Below are 24,250 nucleotides of genomic sequence, written 5' to 3' on the forward strand. Positions count from 1 at the left end.
TCAGTTAACTCATCCTGTGACTCAGCCATATCTGATATTGGTTTCACATCTTGCCCTTCTGGAAACAACTGTGTTCCTTGCTTCTTCCACACCTTAGCTTAAGCAAAACTCTTCCAGCAGTGCTAGTCCCCTAGCTATGTAAGGAGATATCCTACTCACAGTGCAGATTCAACTTAAAGCCTCTTCCCACTCCCTGGATGTAATTAATTATTCTTTATGTTTTCTATGCCACTCACATGGCATGTCTCCCACTGGAATATAGTTATTAATAGTTTCTCTTTCTACCTTCCTCCCTACCAGATTGTGACCCACTTGTGGGCAGAGATTGTTTTAGTTAATATAGATTTGAATTGATGTTACTGCATAAGCCAGACCATAAACACATCGTAAGGCGGAGAAAAATATTTTGTTTCTTTAAAATTAATTTTTATTGGAGTAGAGTTGCTTTACCACAGTTGTGTTAATTTCTGCTGTGCAGCAAAGTGAATCAGCTGTATGTGTACATATTCCCTCTTTTTTGGATTTCCTTCCCATTTAGATCACTACACAGCACTGAGAAGAGTTCCCTGGGCCATACAATATGTTCTCAGGAGTTATCCATTTTATACATAGTATTAATAGTGTATATATGTCAGTCCCAATCTCCCAATTCCTCCCACCCCCCACTTTCCTCCCTTGGTGTCCTAGCATTTATTCTATCTTTGTCTCTATCTCAGTTTTATAAATAATATCATCTATACTTTTTTCTAGATTCTACATATATGCCTTAATATGCAATATTTTTCTGTTTCTCACTTACTTCACTCTTTATGATGTCTCTAGATCCACCCACATCTCTACATTTCATTCCTTTTTGTGGCTGAACAATAGTCCATTGTGTATGTGTGTATATATATATATATATATATATATATATATATATATATCACATCTTCTTTATCCATTCACCTGTCAGTGGACATAAAGGTTGCTTCCATGTCCTGGCTATAGTAAATAGTCCTGCAAAAAATATTTTTTTCATTTATTTCTTTTCACTGTGACTTTCTAATTTCTCATGAGCCCTTCTTTGCCCTCAAGTTAACTTCAGAAAGTTTTCCCTCTTGGTTGGGGTTTTTGTAGGAAATCATATGCAGATAATTCCAGAGGCCTTTATATCATCACATTCAACAATGTGCCATCTCTTCACTATGTACACTATGTCCCTCCTGCTTTTTAAACCTTTGGCATAAGAACAAGTTTTGCATATTTGCATAGTCACTATTTACATAATTGTAAAGTGACCACATCAAAATATGGAAAAGGTGTTCTTTGGGAAGGCTTTGATCTGTTTGTTTGTTTCATGGGTATAAATTACCAGGAATGGATGAATTAACTGTTAACTGTTTCCATTACCTTTCCAACCTCGACCAAGCCTAGATCTTGTCTCTCTGTTTGAATCATGATTATGGCCAATTGGTTCCCAAGGTATGCGACAGGAAATTGGGAAACCCATGAGAATAGCTGAGAATAGTTCTTTGAGAAACTGATTTTACAACATGATGAGAACGGTAGAAGAAAAATGTAGTGATGAGCTAAAAATGGACTCTTGGGAAGGAGGTCAGATTTTCTTTAAAATGTACACTTCTTAAGGACCTTAAGATTTCAGGGATCTGGCAATTGAAAGGAAACATTTCTTAGAGGCTGTCAAATCTCATATTCCACAACCTGATAGTCACAGTCTGTTAGACTATTAGACAATGCCATAAAATACAAAATCTTGGTCAGATTATTCATGTAGATCAAAATAATGGATAGATAGCTTTCTAAAATATAAAATAAAAAATTAATAGCCCAGCAGAATTGCTGTAGAGAAGAAGATATTATTCACCATGTCCATTACTGAAGGATGTGACAGTGGAATTACACATAACCAAGTACTCACTCAAAGTGGTGTGTGCATCACAAGACCCTGATTCTCTCAACAGCAAAGCTCCCAGGCCGGTCCCTCCAGCCATGAGTAGCCTCAATCACTTACTCAGAGGACCAGACAAGCATGATCACTTTTACTGTCACCAGATGAGGACTAGAATTCTGATTATAAGAATGCTGTCAGATAAACAGTAGAAATCAGGACGATTCTGTTTCATTTCTCTAGTGCTATGTAATAAACTATACCCAAAACTTAGTGGTTTTTAATAAAAACAACTACCATTTCATTATATCTTAAACATTTGAGTGTTGGGAACTGGGGCAGGGCTCAGCTAGGCACCTTTTCGACCTCACATGGCATTGAATGTGGTTCCTATGTGGCATTCAGCTGGTGGCAGGGTTGGTCGAAGACGGATTTATTTGTGTTCCTGGTGCTTTGGCAGGGATGGCTGGAAGACTGGACTCAGCTTTCCACTTTCCGTAGATTCTCAAGGCTTCTCCATGTGGTCTTTCCTGTGGGGTGGTGAGACTTAACAGATCAAGCTGCCCGCCTCTTACAGGTCAGTCCTAGACCTGGCCTAGCATCATGATCCCATTCTCCACTGTTCAAAGCAGACAGAGGCCAACCCAGATTCAAGAAAAGGGAAAAAGAATACATACATGCCTTTCCTTCCCACAAGAAAATGCAAATTACCTTGTATATTTGATTTCAGATTTGTGCTTTAGGTTTATAACCTAGACAGAATAGATCTGTGTTTATTCAGTTTTTCTAAAAGGATTTATTAAGCATGAACTTGTTGTGTGCATAGCACTGTGCTCTCTACTGAGAGAGACTGAGAAGAGATACAGGGCGCAGTCTCCCTCCCTCCAGGAATTTACATCTTGATGTGAATACAAGACAAACACACAGCAAGCAATTAGAGCATATACTAGTATAATTAAAGTGGGAAAATGCACATCATAGACCAGTGTGGCCAACACAAATACCTGTAGGGCTCAGGCAAGCCCCCAAAATAGAGAGAAGTGTGCTGTCCTGAGAACAGTCAGGAGTGTGATGGAACTTTGGAGGGCTGGGGAGTTCATGGCACATCTCAGGAGGTAACTCTGCTCAGCTCCAGCCAACTATTGTCATTAGAGAATATGGGACAATGATGCCACAACTACTGATTTTTCGAAGAAGTATATTCCTCTTCATTTTTGCGTGTTGACGATTAATTAAAATTTGACCTACATGCCACCAGTTTTCAGCCCCTAAAAAGATAAGTGCTTTAAAGATTTGTGAAAACAGATGAAGTTAGACTGGAGCAGTGCTATTTAAAGTGTGAGCTGCGCGGGACTTTCCTGGTGGTTCAATGGCTAAGACTCCACCCTCTCAATACAGAGGGTGCAGGTTCGATCCCTGGTTGGGGAACTAGATCCCACATGCTGCAACTAAGAGTTTTCATGCCATAGCTAAAGATCTGCATGCCACAATGAAGATCAAAGATCCTGTGTGCCACAACTGAGACCGATACTGTCAAATAAATGAGTGAGTAAGTGAGTGAGTGTGAGATGCAAATTAAGGCCAGGCTGTAAGCTGTGTATGACTAATCCACAGTGGAATAAGTCAATAACTTGAGGATAAGCAGTTTAACACCCAAGCCTGTAACTGGTATGCTTGTCCTGGTGAGGATAGACCAGCTTTGGTCCTGCAGAACTTGGGCTGTAAGCCGTGTTTGTTGTGCGCTGCATGGTAGTCAGTCCTGCATTGCAAGAGCATGTGGGACCGAGCCCCATGGAATAGAGCCCCCGCGAGGCCCCACGAAGAAGCTGGACCTCAAATAATAAAAAGAGTTGGGCTAAGCAAGAGGGGACAGAAAGCTTTACTGGGTATTAGGAATTGTTGTTGTTCAGTTGCTAAGTTGTGTCTGATTCTTTGTGACCCCATGGACTGCCACACACCAGGCTTCCCTGTCCTTCACCATCTCCCAGAGTTTGCTCAAACTCAGGTCCATTGAGTCAGTGGTGCCATCCAACCATCTCATCCTATGTCACCCCCTTCTCCTGCCCTCAATCTTTCCCAGCATTAGTGTCTTTTCCAATGAGTTGGCTCTTTGAATCTTGTGGCCAAAGTATTGGAGCTTCAGCTTCAGCATCAGTTCTTCCAATGAATATTCAGGGTATTAGGAATAGCATGCCGCCAAAATCAAAGGAGAGTTTATTTGTGAGACGTGTTGTGGAAGGCACAGATGGAATGTGGAGTGATGATAGAAAACCCCAGATACAGCCTCGTACCCTGGAACTTACCTTGTGAGGAACACCCCTTGAGGTCTTGGAAAGCAATTAGCCATCGATAACTTCCTGCAATGCTTTTTCCACTCTTTTCTTGTTTCTTTCAAGATCTGGTGCAAATTCCACCCTCTCAATATATGCAACAGTGATCACTTTTTTTTTTTTTTTGCATCAACTCATACTTTATTTATACTGTTATCATTCCATGACCATCCTTCTGTATCTGTGGGGTATTGGCTTCAGAACGTGCCACTGATACCAAAATCCTCAGGTGTTCATGTTCAGTTGGCCCTCTATATCCTTGGATGTGGAACCCAGAGATATGGAATGCTGACTGTATTATTTGTTGAAGGAACATCCACATGTAAATGGACCCACGAAGTTTAAACCTATGTTGTTCAAGGGTCAACTACATACATATATTATCTTTCCTCCCTAATATTTGATATACTTTGTGGGCAAAAGCTCCCTTACCCAGCCCTGAGTCCCCTTCAGAATTTACCAAAATCTCTTGCCCATAGTGGATATTAACGTGTATGCTAATGAACAAGACAGGCAGTTCTGCAGGGCAGACTCCTGTGATGAGAGCATTTGGAATAGGTTAGGGCAGAAGAATAAAACTTTTGCAAAGGTCTAAATAGTGAATGCTGAGAGCAGGCAATGGAAAAGGAAAACCTAATATAGAATGTGCATACAGTATACTTTGCCGACAAAGGTCCATATAATCAAAGTTATGGTTTTTCCAGTAGTCATGTATGGATGTGAGAGTTGGACCATAAAGAAGACTGAGCGCTGAAGAATTGATGCTTTCAAACTGTGGTGGAGCTGGAGAAGACTCTTGAGAGTCCCTTGGACAGTAAGGAGATCAAACCAGTCAATCCTAAAGAAAATCAACCCTGAATATTAGTTTAAAGGACTGATGCTGAAGCTGAAACTCCAATACTTTGGCCACCTAATGTGGCGAGCCGACTCACTGGAAAAGACCCTGAGGCTGGGAAAGATTGAGGGCAAGAGGAGAAGGGAGTGACAGAGGACAAGATGGTTGGATGACATCTCTGACTCAGTGGACATGAATTTGAGCAAACTCCAGGAGATGGTGAAGGACAGGGAAGGCTGGTGTGCTACATTTCATGGGATCGCAGAGTCAGACATGACTTAGTGACTGAACAACAACAAAAACATTGCACGTAAGTTTATTAAGCTATGGTACATGTATCCCTGTGTTAAATGCCCCCAGACTGTTGCAATTCAGTACATTTTCTGTTTCTTCAGTCCTCTGCCAAATCCTACTAAATGGTACCATGTGTGGGTCCCCACTACTTTGTATCCTGCTTTACTTCATGGAATTTGTTTGAGTGAGGATGAAAGGGTATTTCCTGTATGTCCATGGAATAGAGAGCACTTTGTAACAGCATTTTCCCTTGCAACATAGAATCTTCTTAAAGCCTTTTCACTAGTACTAAATTTATTTTTGGTATTCCACATTGGGTGTCAGCAAACTTTTGTGTGTGAAGAACCATAGTAAATATTTTTGGCTTTGTGGATTATATGATCTCTGTAGCAACAACTCAGCTTTTCCACTGTAATTTGAAAGTAACCATAGACAATACACAAATGGATGGGTGTGGTCATTCCAATGAAACTTGATTTATAAAAACAGGCGGTAGACTGGATTTTCCTTATAGGTACTCTAGTTTTCCAGCACCTGTTCTAGATTACTGGAATTGCCAGACACAATTTTGTAAGAGAGGAATTTGACTGTAACTTTGTTTTTATGTTTAAAAGTAACAGATTTTTCATTTGTAGAGAAGTTGTATTTCTCTAGTTTGCTCATTTCTTTTATTTTTAGGTTCTCACTAGTTATCTGTTTCATACATACTAGTGTATATATGTCAAACCCAGCCTCCCAACTCATCCCACCCTCTTATCCCCCCTTGGTATCTGTACATTTGTTCTCTATGTCTGTGTGTCTCTTTCTGCTTTGCAGATAGGTTCATCTGTACCATTTTTATAGATTCCATGTGTATGCACTAATATACGATATTTGTTTTTTCTCTTTCTCATTTACTTCACTCTGTATGACAGACTCTAGGTCCATCCAGGTCTCTACAAATGGCACAATTTCATTCCTTTTTATGGATGAATAATATTTCATTGTATATATGTGCCACATCTTTATCCATTCCTCTGTTCAGTGAACATTTAGGTTGCTTCCATGTCCTGGCTATTAATAAACAGTGCTATAAAAAAAACTACGATGAGGTTTCACCTCACACTAGTCAGAATGACCATAATAAACAAATCTACAAACAATAAATGCTAGAGAGGGTGTGGAGAAAAGAGAATTCTCTTACGCTGTTGGTGGGAATATAAATTGGTACAGCCACAATGGAGAACAGTGTGGAGGTTTCTTAAGAAACTCAAAATAGAGCTACCATTTTTGTTCTTGTTCAGTCAATCCCACTCCTGGGCATATATCTAGAGAAAATCGTAATTTCAAAATATACACGCACCCCAATGTTTATAGCTTACTCACTCTATTCAGATATTTTTAGTCCTTCAAATAAGTTCTCCTTACATCTAACTGCGGTAGTAGCCTGACCTCTTGTTAAAACTCTCATTTAAGTACTGGGTCCTATCTAATCTCCACCTCCATCTCCAGCTTTTGTTCCACTGCCCTTTCTACTCTAATCTATTATGTCCAAATGCTGTAAGACACTGGACATTTCATTAAGAAATGAATTAATAAATTGCCATTTTAGTAAGAAATGGTAGCTTGTCATCAACCAGCAAGTCATGGGAAAGAATGGCAATTTCATGAGTGCTATAACTTTGAAGCAAAAATAAACACTAGCAATTTGTATTGAGTTTGACACTAAGTTGACTTTCCTTCCCCTTCTTGATTTCCAGAATAGACAACAAGTTTCTAACATCCATACCCATGTTAGATAGCATCCTTCACATATGTCTATTAAAAGGCTTCCCCACTTCAGTGACATCTGGACTTTCCTTAAGACAAAGAAGATCTGTCTCTTTAAGCCTCTTTAGTTGAACATTGCACTGCAAGAGAAAATGCTTGACAGCGTTGCCTCTTGAGACACAAATGTTTTTACCAAGGGCACACACTCTTAGCATCGGTTCTAACACTACAGAAACCATAGCCTCGGCATGCAGGCTGTGAGCTGTTGAGACAAAAGATCTTGACATCCTGGCATAGAAAGTTAACAGCAATGTGAAATACACTTGATTGCTATCTAAAGTAACATCATGGTCAGCCAGACTTCTGTCTCGACATGGAGCCTTTCTGTCACAAAGACATGACTGATTCCATTCTGTGTGTTGGCCTGTCAACAAGGTAATCTACATCTTCTTCGGATTTCATTCTAAATAACCCATGACTGAGATGAATGAGTCGGCAGTGACTCTTGCTTGTTTCCACTAAGATATTATTCCTTGAGGCCACCACTGGATATCTAAAAAAGCTTGGGAATTTCACAAGCACATTTGCATCTAATTCGTGAACTCTACTCCAAATTCCAAGAAGCGTTTAAGATTGTATGTGGGGCGGAAGGGGACTGAAATTTTCCCCCTCTTGAGTATTTCTTAACTCTTCTCTATTTCTTTCCTGCGTGCATACGTGCTGAGTCACTTCAGTCATGTCCGACTCTTTGCAACCCCATGAACTGTAGCCCGCCAGGCTCCTCAATTTTCCAGGCAAGAATACTGGAGTGGGTTGCCATTTCCTTCTCCTGGGGATCTTCCTGACCTAGGGATCAAGTCCGAGTCCCTTAGGTCTCCTGCATTGACAGGCGGATTCTCTACCACTAGTGCCACCTGGAAAGCCCATTTCTTTCCTGGGCCCCGCAGAACTCAGCTCTTTTAAGGATTTCCAGTGATGGAAGAAATTCCTTGAGAGTGAGGAAAAAGGACTTTCTTAAAATTTTCATTTATAATCTACAGATCTCAAGAAAAAACAATGAGTTGAATTTTAAGCCCTATACCTCTCTCATCATATGGCCAGATGAGAACTGAGCAGTAAGACAACCAGAACCCTCCAGGTCCTGCTTATCCCCAGTAACCCCAGTGTATAGAATAATTATGCACAAGCCTCAGTCCAATAATCAAAAAATCTAGATTCACTTCCAGGTCCTGCTTCTTTAAGGTTCTTGAACAGACCTTCTTAGCGTATCTAGTTAGTGAAAATTAACAAGGTAGTGAATTTCAATTACCTGTTGCTGCATAAAAAAACTGCTGCATTTTTAAAAAATTTTTATTGGAGTGTAGTTGATTTACAATGTTATGTTAGTTCCAGGTGTACAACAAAGTGGATCAGTTATATGTATACATATATCCATTCTTTTTTAGATTCTTTTCCCATATAGTTCATTAGAGTATAGAATAGAGTTCCTGTGCTATACAGTAGGTCCATAGTCACCTATTTTATATGTAGTAGTGTGTATAAGTCAAGTCCCAATCTTAGAGGCCCACAACAACAACAGTCACTACTTGGCTGTGATTTTGCAATTTGGGTAACTCAACAAGTAGCTCATCTTTTCTCCCCACATGTTATCAGCTGGGGCTGAGATCCACATCCAAGATGGCGCACTCCAATGGCTAGCAAGTTAGTCAAGGCAGGTGGCTAGTTGCTCAGTTGGAGTGTCAGCTGGGAACCTCAGTTCTCCTCCATGTGGGCCTTTCCATGTAGCCCCTTGGCTTACTTATAACATAGTGGCTGGGTTCTCAGAGGGAGGAAGCAGAACTTTCCAATCCTCCCAGAGATTAGGTCCAGTGCCATTTCTGCCATATTCTGTTAGACAAAGCAGTCACAGGCCTGGCTCAGATTCTAAGGAGTAGGAAAAAAAAAATACCCCAACAGGAGGTAGGAAGAGGGGCTGTGACAAAAATTTGCAGCCATCTCTCACTCAGAAATCAAAATACTTTGATTTCCATGGAGATAACTCAGTTTTTTGTTCTTAGAATGTAAATTTTATCCCAAAAGAGTCATATTTCAATCCAATATTTTATCTCTTTGCAGCCATATGACATGGCTTATCCTCCCTGCACTCTTTTGAGATTCACCACTCTCCATTATTAAATGGAAAGGAGTTTGAAATTTGTTGAGCATCTGTTAGGCACGATACCCATAATATATGTTATTTTATTTACTCTATTTCTTTGTTTCTGAGGTATACTATTTTCTTATATGTTAACACGTCTGAATTGTACCTTTTACATTATAATCACTGTAGGTCATATGGCAGTCTTGGCTACATGAACTTGGCTGACTGTTGATATTTTTATCACCTCACTCAAGTTATATATACTATTAGCACTTCACCTGTTGAGTTTAATTGCTATTTTAAAATGTCTTCAGAAATATTACACTGTAATTTGGCACTGAAGCAAAAATTTATCCTGAATGCTGAAAGTCATGAAACTAGAACACCATTAGCGAGGCAAATGTTTGACATTGGGATAATGACCTCAATTTTGTATTTTTTTGCAAGGCAGTAATCATGAGCTTTACACTGCCTAAAGGAAGATGCCACAAGTAGATGAAGGTGCGTTGATTTCTTTACTAGGATGCATGCAAAAGGAATGCCTGTCATACGTAAAGCTTGCACCTAAAAGTACAGAAATTGCCAGGATCTTCAGAGCAAATGAAAGAAATACCAAAGAAACTAAATATCATGCGTTGTTCAGGACTGTCAAAAAAAAGTATTATTGCCTAGTTCCATGAGCAGTGTTTTCTTCTCCTTCCTTTGTCCATGACGTATGCTTAGTTGCTCAGTCGTGTCTGACTCTTGTGACCCCACGGTCTGTAGCCTGCCAGGCTCCTGGGTCCATGGGATTCTCCAGGCAAGAATATTGGAGTGGGTTGCCATGCCCTCCTCCAGGGAATCTTCCCGACCCAGGGATTGAACCCAGGTCTCCCTCATTGCAGGCAGATTCTTTACTGTCTGAGCCACCAGGGAAGCCCATGAATACTGGAGTGGGTAGCCTGCCCCTTCTCCAGGGGATCTTCCCAACCCAGCAATCAAACCAGAGTCCCCTGCATTGCAGGCAGATCTTTACCAGCTGAGCTAGCAGGGAAGCCCTTGTCCATGATATGTAAAAAAAAAAAAAAAAAAAAACATTGCATTTTGGATTCAATGAAATACAGTAGTTCTCACAAAACCATCTGTAAACCACACATGAATTCCCTCCTTTTACAGATGAAGGAGCTGTGGCTTAGCGAGGTTAAATAACTTGACCAGTCTTAAGACTAGCGAGTGGAAGAATCACTGATGTTCATTACCCCACAGTGATTCCTTAAAATTGTAGAGCAACACAGGTGGGTAGTTCTGGAAAGATACTAAATGTTCTGTGATGACAGCCATTTCAACTGCCATCTCCAGCACACTTCACAAACATGAATGCAGTGCCGCTGCAGTGCCCCGCAAACCAAACTCCCACTCTCTAGAGAGAGAGCTTTCCACAGGGTTGGGCCCCTGCCCAGGATCCCTGCACAGTCCTCTTGAGAAGAGTAACTAAAAAAAAAGCTCATTCGTGCAGAGAGTTTTATAAGGGGTCACATTTCCTGGTGACTCCATCAATAAAGAATCTGACTGTGACGCAGGAGACCTGGGTTCAATCCCTGGATTGAGAAGATCCCCTGGAGAAGGGAATGGCTACCCACTGCAGTATTCTTGCCTGGGAAATCTCAGAGCATTCTGACAGGCTGCAGACCTTGGGATCACAAAGAGTCAGACACGACTTAATGACTAAGCCACCACTAATAAGCAATCAGAAATTAATGCTCTGAAATAGTGACTTTTAAAGAACAATTTCCCAACTCTTAAATTCTCCAACAGTTACTATGCCTAGAATGTGGGGCAGATACCACTTGCCCAAACTACCATTTTAAGGCAGTACATCAAGCATCCCTTGGCACCTAACAGGCAAGAGCTATGGTTTGGGCCGCTGCTTGCTCACTAACCCTAAGGAGACATGGGAAGCTTCCTCTATCCCATCCTATCTGGGCCAGCTCCTTATGGGGCTACCATAGGGGTCAGCAAGGGCCTGCTGCCCTCTTCTGCATTTCCACTGAAGAGACAGAGGGGAAGCAGTTTGAGGGCTCCTCCTACCCTAATGAGACAGGCTGCATCAGTTCTACAGCAGTCCTTCATGAGGTGTCACTGTCACATAACTTCAGTTAAGTTGCTCAGTCGTGTCCAACTCTTTGCAACCCCATGCACTACAGCACACCAGGCTTCCCTGTCCATCACCAACTCCCGGAGCTTACTCAAACTCATGTCCATCGAGTCGGTGATGCCATCCAACCATCTCATCCTCTGTCATCCCCTTCTCCTCCCACCTTCAATCTTTTCCAGCATCAGGGTCTTTTCAAATGAGTCAGTTCTTTGCATCAGGTGGCCAAAGTATTGGAGTTTCAACTTCAGCATCAGTCCTTTCAATGAATATTTCAGGACTGATTTCCTTTAGGATGGACTGGTTTGATCTCCTTGCAGTCCAAGGGACTCTCAAGAGTCTTCTCCAATACCACAGTTCAAAAGCATCAATTCTTCAGTGCTCAGCTTTCTTTATAGTCCAACTGTTACATCCATATGTAACAACTAGAAAAACCATAGTTTTGACTAGATGGACCTTTGTTGGCAAAGTAATGTCTCTGCTTTTTAATATGCTGTCTAGGTTGGTCAGCTTTTCTCCCAAGGAGCAAGCATCTTTTAATTTCATGGCTGCAGTCACCATCTGCAGTGATTTTGAAGCCCCACAAAATAAGGTCTGTCACTGTTTCCATTGTTTCCCCATCTATTTGCCATGAAGTGATGGGACCAGATGCCGTGATCTTAGTTTTCTGAATGTTGAGTTTTAAGCCAACTTTTTCACTCTCCTCTTTCACTTTCATCAAGAGGCTCTTTAACTCTTCTTCACTTTCTGCCTTGAGGGTGTTGTCATCTGCATATCTGAGGTTATTGATATTTCTCCCAGCAATCTTGATTCCAGCTTGTGCTTCTTCCAGCCCAGCGTTTCTCATAATGTACTCTGCATATAAGTTAAATAAGCAGGGTGACAATATACAGCCTTGATGTACTCCTTTCCCAATATGGAACCAGTCTGTTGTTCCATGTCCAATTCTAACTGTTGCTTCTTGACCTGAATACAGATTTCTCAGGAGGCAGGTCGGTGGCCTGGGATTCCCATCTCTTGAAGAATGTTCCACAGTTTGTTGTGATCCACACAGTCAAAGGCTTTGACATAGTCAATAAAGCAGAAGTAGATGTTTTTCTGGAATTCTCTTGTTTGTTCAATGATCCAACGGATGTTGGCAATTTGATCTCTGGTTCCTCTGCCTTTCTAAATCCAGCTTGAATATCTGGAAGTTCATGGTTCACATACTGTTGAAGCCTCTCTTGAAGAATTTTGAGCATTACTTTGCTAGCGTGTGAGATGAGTACAATTGTGTGATAGTTTGAACATTCTTTGGCATTGCCTTTCTTTGGGATTGGAATGAAAACTGACCTTTTCCAGTACTGTGGCCACTGGTGAGTGTTCCAAATTTGCTGGCATGTTGAGTGCAGCACTTTCATAGCATCATCGTTTAGGATTTCAAATAGCTCAACTGGAATTACTTCACCTCCACTAGCTTTGTTCGTAGTGATGCTTCCTAAGGTCCACTTGACTTCACATCCAGGATGTCTGGCTCTAGGTGAGTGATCACACCATTGTTTTTATCTGGGTCATGAAGAGCTTTTTTGTACAATTCTTCCGTGTATTCTTGCCACCTCTTCTTAATATCTTCTGCTTCTGTGAGGTCCCTACCATTTCTGTCCTTTATTGTGCCCATCTTTGCCTGAAATGTTCCCTTGGTATCTCTAATTTTCTTGAAGAGATCTCTAGTCTTTCCTATTCTATTGTTTTCCTCTATATCTTTGCATTGATCACTGATGAGGTCTTTCTTATTTCTCCTTGTTTTTCTTTGGAACTCTGCATTCAAATGGGAATATCTTTCCTTTTCTCCTTTGCCTTTCACTTCACTTCTTTTCTCATCTATTTGTAAGGCCTTCTCAGATAGTCATTTTGCCTTTTTGCATTTCCTTTTCTTGGGGATGGTCTTGATCACTTTCTCCTGTACAATGTCATGAACCTCCGTCCATAGTTCTCAGGCACTCTATCAGATCTAATCCCTTGAATTTATTTGTCACTTCTACTATATAATCATAAGGGATTTGATTTAGGTCATACCTGAATGGTCTACTGGTTTTCCCTACTTTCTTCAATTTAAGTCTGAATTTTGCAAATTGCGTGCCCAGGAACTTAAAGGAGGTCACCATTATCCTCATTACCTCCACCATAGTTTGGTCTCTGATCAAACAACAGGGAGGGAACACAGCCCCACCCTTCAACAGAAAACTGGATTAAATATTTCCTGAGCATGGCCCTGCCCATCAGAACAACACCCAGTTTTCCCCTCAGTCAGTCTCTCCCATCAGGAAGCTTCTGTAAGCCTCTTATCCATCAGAGAGCATACAGAATTAAAACCACAGTCACAGAAAACTAATCAAATTGATCACATGGACCACAGCCTTGTCTAACTCAATGAAATTATGAGCCATCCAATGTAGGGCCACCCAAGACGGATGGGTCATGGTGGAGAGTTCTGACAAAATGTAGTCCACTGGAAAAGGAAATAGAAAACCACTTCAGTATTCTTGCCTCAAGAACCCCATGAACAGTATGAAAAGGCAAAAAGATAGGACACTGAAAAATGAACTCCCCAGGTCAGCAGGTGCTCAATATGCTACTGGAGATGAGTGGAGAACTAACTCCAGAAAGAATGAAGATACAGAGCCAAAGCAAAAACACCACCCAGTTGTGGATGTGACTGGTGATGGAAGTCAAGTTTGATGCTGTAAAGAGCAATATTGCATAGGAACCTCGAATGTTAAGTTCATGAATCAAGATATTTTGGAAGTGGTTAAACAGGGGATGGCAAGAGTGAACACTGACATTTTAGGAATCAGTGAACTAAAATGGACTGGAATGGGTGAATTTAACTCAGATGACCATTATATCTACTACTATGGGCAAGACTCCCTTAGAAGAAATGGAGTAGCATTCATACCCAACAAGAGAGTCCAAAATGTAGTACTTGGAAGCAATCTCAAAAATGACAGAATAATCTCTGTTCATTTCCAAGGCAAACCATTCAATATGACAGTAATCCAAGCCTATGCCCCAACCAGTAATGCTGAAGAAGCTGAAGTTGAATGGTCCTATGAAGACCTACACGACCTTCTAGGACTAACACCCCAAAAATATGTCCTTTTCATTATAGGAGACTAGAATGCAAAAGTAGGAAGTCAAGAGATACCTAGAGTAACAGGCAAATTCAGCCTTGGAGTACAAAATGAAGCAGGGCAAAGGGTAACAGAGTTTTGCCAAGAGAACACACTGGTCATACACCCTCTTCCAACAACACAAGAGAAGGCTCTACCAGGGACATCACCAGGTGGTCAATACTGAAATCAGATTGATTATATTCTTTGCAGTCAAAGATGGAGAAGCTCTATACAGTCAGCAAAAACAAGACCAGGAGCTGATTGTGGCTCAGATCAGTTCAATTCTGTTCAGTCTCTCAGTCGTGTCCGACTTGTTGCAACCCCATGAACCACAGAACACCAGGCCTCCCTGTCCATCACCAACTCCCAGAGTCTACCCAAACCCATGTCCATTGAGTCAGTGATGACATCCAACCATCTCATCCTCTGTCATCCCCTTCTGCTCCTGCCCTCAATCCCTCCCAGCATCAGGGTCTTTTCCAATGAATCAGCTCTTTGCATCAGGTGGCCAAGGTATTGGAGTTTCAACTTCAACATCAGTCCTTCCAATGAACACCCAGGAATGATCTCCTTTAGGATGGACTGGTTGGATCTCCTTGCATTCCAAGGGATTCTCAAGAGTCTTCTCCAACACCGTACTTCAAAAGCATCAATTCTTCAGCACTCAGCTTTCTTTATAGTCCAACTTTCACATACATACATGACTACTGAAAAAACTGTAGCCTTGACTAGACGGACCTTTGTTCCTTTTTAATATGCTGTCTAGTTTGGTGATAACTTTTCTTCCAAGGAGTAAGCGTCTTTTAATTTCATGGCTGCAGTCACCATCTGCAGTGATTTGGAGCCCAAAAAAATAAAGTCAGGCACTGTTTCCACTGTTTCCCCATCTATCTGCCATGAAGTGATGGGACCAGATGCCATGATCTTAGTTTTCTGAATGTTGAGTTTTAAGCCAACTTTTTCACTCTCCTCTTTCACTTTCATCAAGAGGCTCTTTAGTTCTTTGCTTTCTGCCGTAAGGGTGGTGTCATCTGCATATCTCAGATCATGAACTCCTTATTGCCAAATTCAGACTTAAATTGAAGAAAATAGGGAAAACCACTAGACCACCATCACATAGCTGCTTAGTTTAGAGACTGCTGAGTGCTCAGGGCCACACAAAGATGCATAAAATACAAGCCCTTCACATGTGAAGTTTCCCTAAGCAGGAGGGTGGGTGAATCTTGGGCAGAATTCCCAGCCATATCTGTTAACAGTGATGAGCACCCTTCCTTCTGTAATATTATCCAGGATGTTATATGATAGTGGTTTTCCTGTGTACAGATCTCTCCATAGACTGGAAGCTTCCTGAGGGCAATGACAAGGATTATTCATCTTTATGTCTCTAGTATCTCGCATAGTGCCTCATACAGCAATCCAAAAATGATGTTCATTCCTTTTGTTCATTCATTCATCAAAATCTTGCAGAGGTTCTAAACAGGGAGAGAAATGCTCTATGAGAATATGTAAGGCCATGTTGAAGTGGCCTGTGAACTGGCCCAATAGGAACAGGAGAATCGGGGCAGGAGGATGAGGAAGGAAGGAAGGACCATGTCGACCAAGGAAGGGCAGGATGGGAGAAATTCCATCAGTTACTATGCTTGGAATGCAGGGTGGATACGTCTGGAAGAATGGGCTAAAGTATAATTGCAAAGGGCCTGGAATATTGGGCCAAGTGTTCTTCTTGAATTGGTGCCATTAAACAGAATCCCCTAGCTCTCCTCAGAACACTCAGGAGGTGGTATTGCTCTGCAGGAGACCAGGGAATCAGGATCCAGGGGACTTCTTTTTTAGGAAAATGTGCTGGGGTTTTGTCTTCCGTCTTGCAAATGATGTAGAGTGAATGCTGCGCAAGCACCAGCAGACTCCAGATCTTATCTGTGATGCTGATGATATTTCCTTAGGGAGGAGGCAGTGCATGATAACCAAGAATCTAGGGTACCAGCTTCCATCCTGGCTCCATCCATTATCATCAGTGAGACCCAACCACTGTGCCTTAGTTTTCTGGATTGATAATGGAGTTATCAAAGTTAGCAAAGTGGATTTGATAATCACATCGTCTCAAAGGTGTTAAAAGGTTGAAAGGAAATGATGCTCAGAAACCTATGAGAACAGTACTTCTTGGCAGGTAAGTGTTCCACGAACCTTAACTATGATCATCTCTTCTCTTCTGTGGACCTTGGTTTCCTCATCCAAAGGGAGATAATAATACATGTTCCACACCACTTCTCCTGAGCCATGACAGAATTAAATATGATTAAATGCGTGAAAGCAATTTGGAAGTTGAGCTCTGCATAGCGGCAGGGTGGAGATAAGGCTGTTCATTATGATGTCCTTGGCTGAAACATAATCCCAAGAGCCTGGACAGGAAGGTGGGGTGTTCACGTATTTTCAGGCTGTTGGTTACAGGTGGGTGTGTGTGAATGACTTCTCTTGATGAAGTATGTCAAGATGAGGGCTTTAGTGTTTGACTGGCCCAAGATGGCATAAAGATGGAAACAGGGAAATTTACTAAGCAAGAAATAAATAAGGTTGCAGCCCTACAGCCTTGTAAGCCATATAATTTCAAACATCATAGTTTCAGACATCTGGGCTCTATTACCTGAAATCCCATTAAACCTTCAGTTTCATAATTCTGTGTAAAACTTGGTAAATTGCAAGATTCTGCTGATGGCCACCAGCCAGTTCAAGCAATTAATCACAAGGGTCCCTGAGCAGGGTTGCAACTCATGCCAAGTGGATTCTTTAAGGGGAAGCTGTGTACACAAAAGAACTAGCCCCATCCACACAGTTTCGTAGCAACATGCTTTGTAGCTCTGCCAACCCAGACAAATTATCTGTTATCATTAAGACATCCAAGTCTCATAACTTTTTCCTCAATGGAAATTAGTAACTCACCAGCCCAAAGAAGATCCTCAAACCTCGTTAACTGTAATGTAGACTGTAACATGCCCAGAGCCAACAAATCCAGTTCAGACTAAATGAAACCCTACCCTTTACCCACCCTCAGCATTTTCTCCTTTGAGGGAATTCAACATGAACTGAGCTATCTTTCCTTTTCAACTTTTCTAGAATGCCTGGACTGTTTGCATTTGCCCCTATGTTCCAGGCCAAAGGGCCAAAACCCACAGCAGAGAAGTAACCTTGGAGCCTGTCTTCAGAATCCTGCTAGACATACCCCAGGGTGAAAGGGCCCAGCGCAAAGGAACTATTTCTCTTAAGACTTCTTGCTTGGTTTTGCCAACTTGAAAGAGTTTATGTAAACAAGATAATCTTCTATACTTTAGAGCATTTATAAAGCCTTTCCTAATTACTGTTTTGTTTAGAGAGAGACTCTGGGAACATGATGGAGAACAGAGGGGAGCCTTGAGCCCTCCCTTCAGACAGCAGAAAGGGGAGAAGGTGGCAGTCAGAATAAAATTTATGATATGGGTGAAAGTATTGTGACTTCACCTTGCTTTTTAGGTTTCTTCTTTCTAAAACCCCTTTTATAAATCTCTCAGTCTCAGTTTCTAATGCTACAATGCAGCTGTCTAGTTTAGTAGCCAGTCAGACACGACTGAGCTGAACTGAGGTACATGTGATCATTTAAATTTAAATGAGTTGGAACTTCCCTGGTCCAGTGGTTTTTAAGTCCAGTGGTTAAGACTGTACTTTCAATGCAGGGAGTGAGGGTTCAATACCTGGTTGGGGAAGTAAGATCCTACATGCCTTGTAGCCAAAAAATTTTAAAAATTAAAGTAGATATTTGCAGAATCTTTAAAAGAAAGAAAAAAAGTGAATTTAAATGAATTAAAATTAATTTTATGGAGACACTAGCCACATGTCAAGTGCTCAAAATAGCCACATGTGGTTAATGGCTGCCATACTGGATAAAGCTGTGGTGCTGGAGAAGACTCTTGAGAGTCCCTTGGACAGCAAGGAGATCAAACCAGTTAATTCTAAAGGAAATCAACCCTGAATATTCATTGGAAGGACTGATGCTGAAACTGAAGCTCCAATATTTTTGGCCACCTGATGTGAAGAGCCAACTAATTGGAAAAGACACTGATGCTGGGGAAGATTGAGGGCAGGAGGAGAAGGGGACGGTGGAAGAAGAGGTGGTTGGATGGCATCACTGACTCAATGGACATGAGTTTGTGCAAACTCCAGGAGACAGTGAAGGACAGGGAAGTGCTGCATGGACTGGTGTGTTGCAGTCCATGGGGTCGCAAAGAGTCCGACATAACTGAGAAACTGAACAACAAAGAACATTTCCATCATTGCAGAAGCACCTTTGGATGGTGCTGCTCTAGGTGAAGAACCTCAACAGCCTTGCTACTCATAGACTCGCAGCACTGGTATCACCTAAAAACTTGTAGACATGCATGATCTGCATTTTAACACCATACCCAGGTGACTCCTAGGCACATTAAAATTTGAGCAGCACTGTTCTAAAATACCCTTCCCCTCTTAAGAGTCTGTATAGTGAAATCCGTCATTGTCCTTGGCACAATTCGTTCTTATTTATGTAGCTTGTGTCCCCTTGTGACCTAGAGGGTGGGATGGAGTGGGAGGTGGGAGGGAGGCTCAGGAGGGAGGAGCATGTGTCTACCTATGGCTCATTCATGTTGATGTATGGCGGAAACCAACACAATAGTGTAAAGCAATTGTCCTTCAGTTAAAAACAAATTTTTTTAAAAAAAGATTTACTCTTTGCCCGAAGAAGCTTGGGGTTAGGAGCAGTGATGCTTAAAGAATGGTCCTCAGATGGGTGATATGGGCGTGCCCTGCAAGCTTGTTAGAAATGCACATTTACAAACCCACTCCAGACCTACTGAATCAGAGGTTGTTTTCCACTCAGGGCCCCAAATCTGGATTTTACCATGCTCTCCAGGGAATTTCCAAGCACAGTGAAGTTGGAGAAGCATTAGGCAGACACATCATCAGGTAATTCTAAAACAGCATGATAAGTATAATGAGACAGGAAACTCTCCAAGCCCTGCAACCCCCAAAGCAGGGGGGGACATCTTAGTAAATGTTCAATGGAACAAATGTTGCTCATCTGCTTAATTAAGTAGCTGATGCATGAATAGGCTTGTAGAAACTAAACAATACTGGGATGATGGACCTGGGGCTTTGAATGGATTGGATGGCTTGCTCAGGTCTTGCCTCTCCTGTCTGCCTCACTCTAAAACCCAGTATTTGGATCACTGCACTATATTATATCCAGGACTCTTGGTATTTTATTTCATGAAGTGAACAAGACTATAAAGCAAATTTCCCCCACAGTCCGCACACTTTTCTCTGTCTGAAAGACAAATAACTACTATTTAAGTACTGAGGAGAAGATGTAGGGGCACCCATGGATTTGTACCAAGCTGGTTTCGTGAGAATCACCAAGCTGCTTGTTAAATAGATTTCTAGACCTCCCTCTGGACACTCTAAATCAGGGGAAATTGGAGAGAGGCTGGACAAAATAAAAATTGTAAGAAGCTCCTTGAGATGAGTCAGATGCAGTCAAGTTTGAGAACCTCAGACTAAAATGGCCAAGTTCTTATCACCCTGGAATTCAGAGACTCAGCTTATCCCACAGCAACCAGAGCTGATTTCTGAGAGATGTTTAAGCCTCATCGTGTAGACTAGCAGTTTCATTTGTAGTAGAGCAGGAAGGGGATGAATAGTGTCAATGGGGTGTTCTTTTCCCTTAGTGCTGAGGAAAAGGAAAGGGGCAGCTTGTGCACAAGTGCATTCTTCCTCTGTGTGTGTGTGTGTGTCTAATTTCACTCATCTCAGGAACCTGCACACTCTGTACAGAGAGGCAGCAACCCAAGCTGATCATGACAGCAAAGCCAGCACCAGAAAGACTACCCTTACAGTATCTGGAGTCCTTCACATTATAACTGAAACAATAAAATTGAGGGCTGAGAGGGTAGAGGATGGAAATCAAGGCCTTCCTACCCCACCTAGGCATAAATGATTACCTAAAGGTCTTCCCATGGGGCTTTGGGCCCTCATGTGTCTTCTTAGCACTTGTGGCATCAAGGGGCCCTGGACGTGTCATAATCAGGTTGAGGGTCGTAGCCTGGCCTGAAGGCTGCAGCTTCTCTAAGGTCCTTTATCTCCCCAAGCCTGACTTTCTTTATCTGTAAAGTGAGGTCATGGAATCTACCTCCTCAAGTTGCTGCAAAATGGAACAGGCTCTTATCACAATGCTTGACACAGACTACTTAGTTAAGGATAGTTTTTACTTCTGTGGTCATTGTGGTCTATAGACTCTGAGTTAGTTGATGTTATCCAGAGAAACAGGATCAGTAGAAGATATTGGTCTCCAATAGGAGATATATTTTTATATCTAGCTATAGATCCATCTATCTAGAGAGAGAGGGAGAGATAATAGAGAGAGAGAGAGAGTAGAGATAGATAGATATTGCAAAGAATGGCTTACACAATTTTGGAGGCTGAGAAAGCCAAGGATCTGTAATCAGCTAGCTGGAGACCCAAAAGAGCTGATGGTATAAATTCCAGTTCAAGCCCAAGTGCAAAGGCAGGAAAAGACAAGATATCGCAACTCAAACGCAGGCATAGAGAATGAATTCTCCCTAAAGCAGCCTTTTATTCTACTCAGGTCTTCAACTGACTGGATGGGGACCACCCACATTAGGGAAAGCAACTTGCTTGACTCAGTGTACTGATTCAAATGTTAATCTCATCCAGAAACAACCTCCCAGACACACCCGGAATAATGTTTAATCAACTATCTGGCCACCCCATGGCCTAGTCACATTGACACATAAAATTAACCATCACAGAGTCATTATGGATTCCAGTTTACGAAGGGTTTTGAAAAGTTACAGACTAGTTTGTGTGTTTTATTGCCCTGAACCCAAGTCCTCTGCTCTCCTGATACTCATCTTGTCTGAGATTCTGACCTCCATCTTCATCCAGTCAGAGGTAGCACTGATTTCTTCATCACATTCTCAGGAGGTGAACACCCCTCTCCTCAAACCATCAAGAGGACTGGTAGTGGCAGAAATGAAACCAGTGGAGCTGAGAACACATGTGACTTCTCCCACCAGGGGGCTGGTGAGCAGAGTTGAGTTTTATTGCCACATAAATCCTTCTTTGTCCTTTTATCTCCTAACTCCTTCCATACCTACTGATTAATTAATTGAGCATACCTGTTTAAAACATCCCATCTTGATTCTTATAATAGTATGCCTGTGAGGGTTCTAAAAGTTAGAAATGATTTAGTATCAGAGGTTTTGATTACATTGAATATAAAATCAAATAAAATGAGCAAATGATGAAGAGAAGAGGGGAGTGAGGTTTGAAATTAGCCTTATTTCCTGTACACACAAGAGGCACACTTAAGTTGGTTTTTATCTTGGCCTATTTTGGGAGTGATATATTTGACTCACAACCAGGAATAGAAGATACACAAGGACCTGTACCCTCTAAACCAACTTCAGTGCTATTGACATTTTGAGCTGGATAATTCTTTGAAATGAGGGCCTGTCCTATGCATCCCAGGATGTTCAGCAGGGTCCCTGGCTTCCACCCATTAGATGCTGGTAGTATGACAACCAGAAATGTCTCCTGACGTTGCCAAATGGGAAAAAATTTGGACCCAGCTGAGAACCACTGCTCTAAACACAGGACAGCTTTTAAACTGTGAGACAGAAATGTACTTTCTCTAGGCCAAACTTCTTATTTAGGGCTCTTTATGCATAGGGTTCACATTTGATGAGCATTTTTTTATACAGACACAGCTACTTGCTTTGTCTCCTGAATTCCTATTGGAGTTTAGCAACTCGCTTTCCTAATACATGTTTCCTATTGAGTCAGGAAAGCATTGTGGTGAGAACAGATCTGCTTTCCAGTCTCAGCTCTGGGCACTTCAGCAGGACGGCTGTGACAAGTTAATGAACCTGGCCTCATTTTTTCTAGGTGTGTTGTGAGGATAATGCAATTCAGCCCTCGAAGATGGCAGTGGTGACTCAATGAGCGCCTATAAAATCTTAGCTGGCCATCATAGCTGCTCAGTGAATATTAGTTCTGCTTCTTATTTTTTTTATGATTTTATTTATTTATCTGGGCTTCCCAGGTCGCGCTAGTGGTAAAGAACCCACCTGCTAATGCAGAGGACCTAAGAGATGCAAGTTCGATCCCCAGGTCAGGAAGATCCCTATTTATTTGTTTTTGGCTAAGCTGGGTCTGCATTGCTATGTAGACTTTTCTCTAGTTGCAGCGAGCAGGAGATACTTTATAGTTGCACTGCACCAGCTCCTCATTGTGGTGGCTTCTCTTGTTGCTGAGCACTGGCCCTAGGGTAAGCAGGCTTCCGTAGTTGCAGCACATGGGCTCAGTCAGTAGTTGCAGCTCCCAGGCGCTAGAGCACAGGCTCGGTAGTTGTGGCACACGGGCTTAGTTGCTCCAAGGCATATGGAATCTTCCAGGACTAGAGATTGAACCCGTGTCTCCTGCATTGGCAGGCGAATTTTTTACCACTGAGCCACCAGGGAAGACCAGTTCTGCTTCTTATTGATTGTTGTGGAGGCAACTCTGGGTCTCCCTCCTTTGGACGGTACATCTCACTCCTGCTATAAATTGTCAGAGTGCATTCAGGCCCACCCCGAAGTCCTCAAACATGAGTCATAGGAGAGACACTTTCAGATAGAAGATATGGCCCTTCTGGTTGAATGGAAGACACTGAACAACCATTTTAAGAGACGAAGTCTTCTTTCTTCTCCAACCCGTCAAGGATGGGGCTGCCCACACACACCGTCTTTTCTTTTTTCCCAAACACTCCCTTGCGGCTGGAGTAGGGGGAGGTGACATGGGACACTCTCAGTCCCAGGCATGTTCTTGAATCCTCTCCAGGCTGGCCTTTGTCTCCGATCAGCTTCTTCCTGCCTTTCAAGTGTCTGTTGTAAACTGTCCTTATCACAGAACTGTCTGTTGGCATCGGCACTAATCTGGGTGAGAGGGGAAGCCAGCTGCATTCACTGTGCCCTTGGCAGGTGAGGGGAATGTTACCCATCGCTGGAGGGGGCAAAGGCTTGGCCTCGGGGCCGTGTTGTTTCTGCTTCCTGACCCCTAGCTGTGGCATTAGTACACTGACCTAATTGTATTTCTAGTTTCTCTAGGGAATTTTGAAAAGTTTCAGTAGTAATAATAATAAGTACCCATCACTTAGCAGATATTGACTGTTTGCCAAACACCATGCAAAGAACTTTTTCTGTGAACCCATTTCCGCATTACATCAACCCAGTGAGGTGGGAATTGTGATCACCATTTTAAATGTGAGGCTGTTGAGGTTTGGAGAAACTCACATGTTCAATATCCCGTAGTTGCTAAGTGGTGAGGCTGGGATATCAACCAGATCTGCCTGACTCTGGAACTCATTCTCTTCAATCACTGGACTCTGATGGGGCCCTGCTCATGCTGGACTCTGAAGCTATTGCACTAAGGAAGGGAATAGCTCCCAGGATGCCTAAACCATTCAATAGTAATGTTGAAAAAAAGACATAAGAGCTTCTTACTGTTCACTAGTTGCAAATCCACACATGGTTATTTCTGGGATGCGCATGTTCCTTGAGTAGTCCTCATGTGCATGCATGCGTACTCAGTCATGTCCGACTCTTTGCAACTCCATGGCTGTAGCCCGCCAGGCCCCTCTGTCCATGGAATTCTCCAGGCAAGAATAC

General features: G+C 42.1%; 1 protein-coding gene across 2 annotated transcripts in view; it reads left to right on the top strand.

Annotated features, from left to right (window-relative positions):
- Nucleotides 1-24,250, top strand: part of SAMD12 (sterile alpha motif domain containing 12) — a 430,213-nt gene that overhangs the window by 395,194 nt on the left and 10,769 nt on the right. The window contains exon 5 of one of the 2 annotated variants that reach the window (XM_043483219.1): nt 21,525-21,626. The exons of the other annotated variant lie outside the window; for it this stretch is intronic. Coding sequence (XP_043339154.1) covers nt 21,525-21,626 — 102 coding nt within the window. The remainder of the gene's footprint in view (nt 1-21,524; nt 21,627-24,250) is intronic. 2 annotated transcript variants of the gene reach the window in all.

Source organism: Cervus canadensis, chromosome 12 (assembly GCF_019320065.1).
Source record: "Cervus canadensis isolate Bull #8, Minnesota chromosome 12, ASM1932006v1, whole genome shotgun sequence".
NCBI classification, from domain to species: domain Eukaryota; kingdom Metazoa; phylum Chordata; class Mammalia; order Artiodactyla; family Cervidae; genus Cervus; species Cervus canadensis.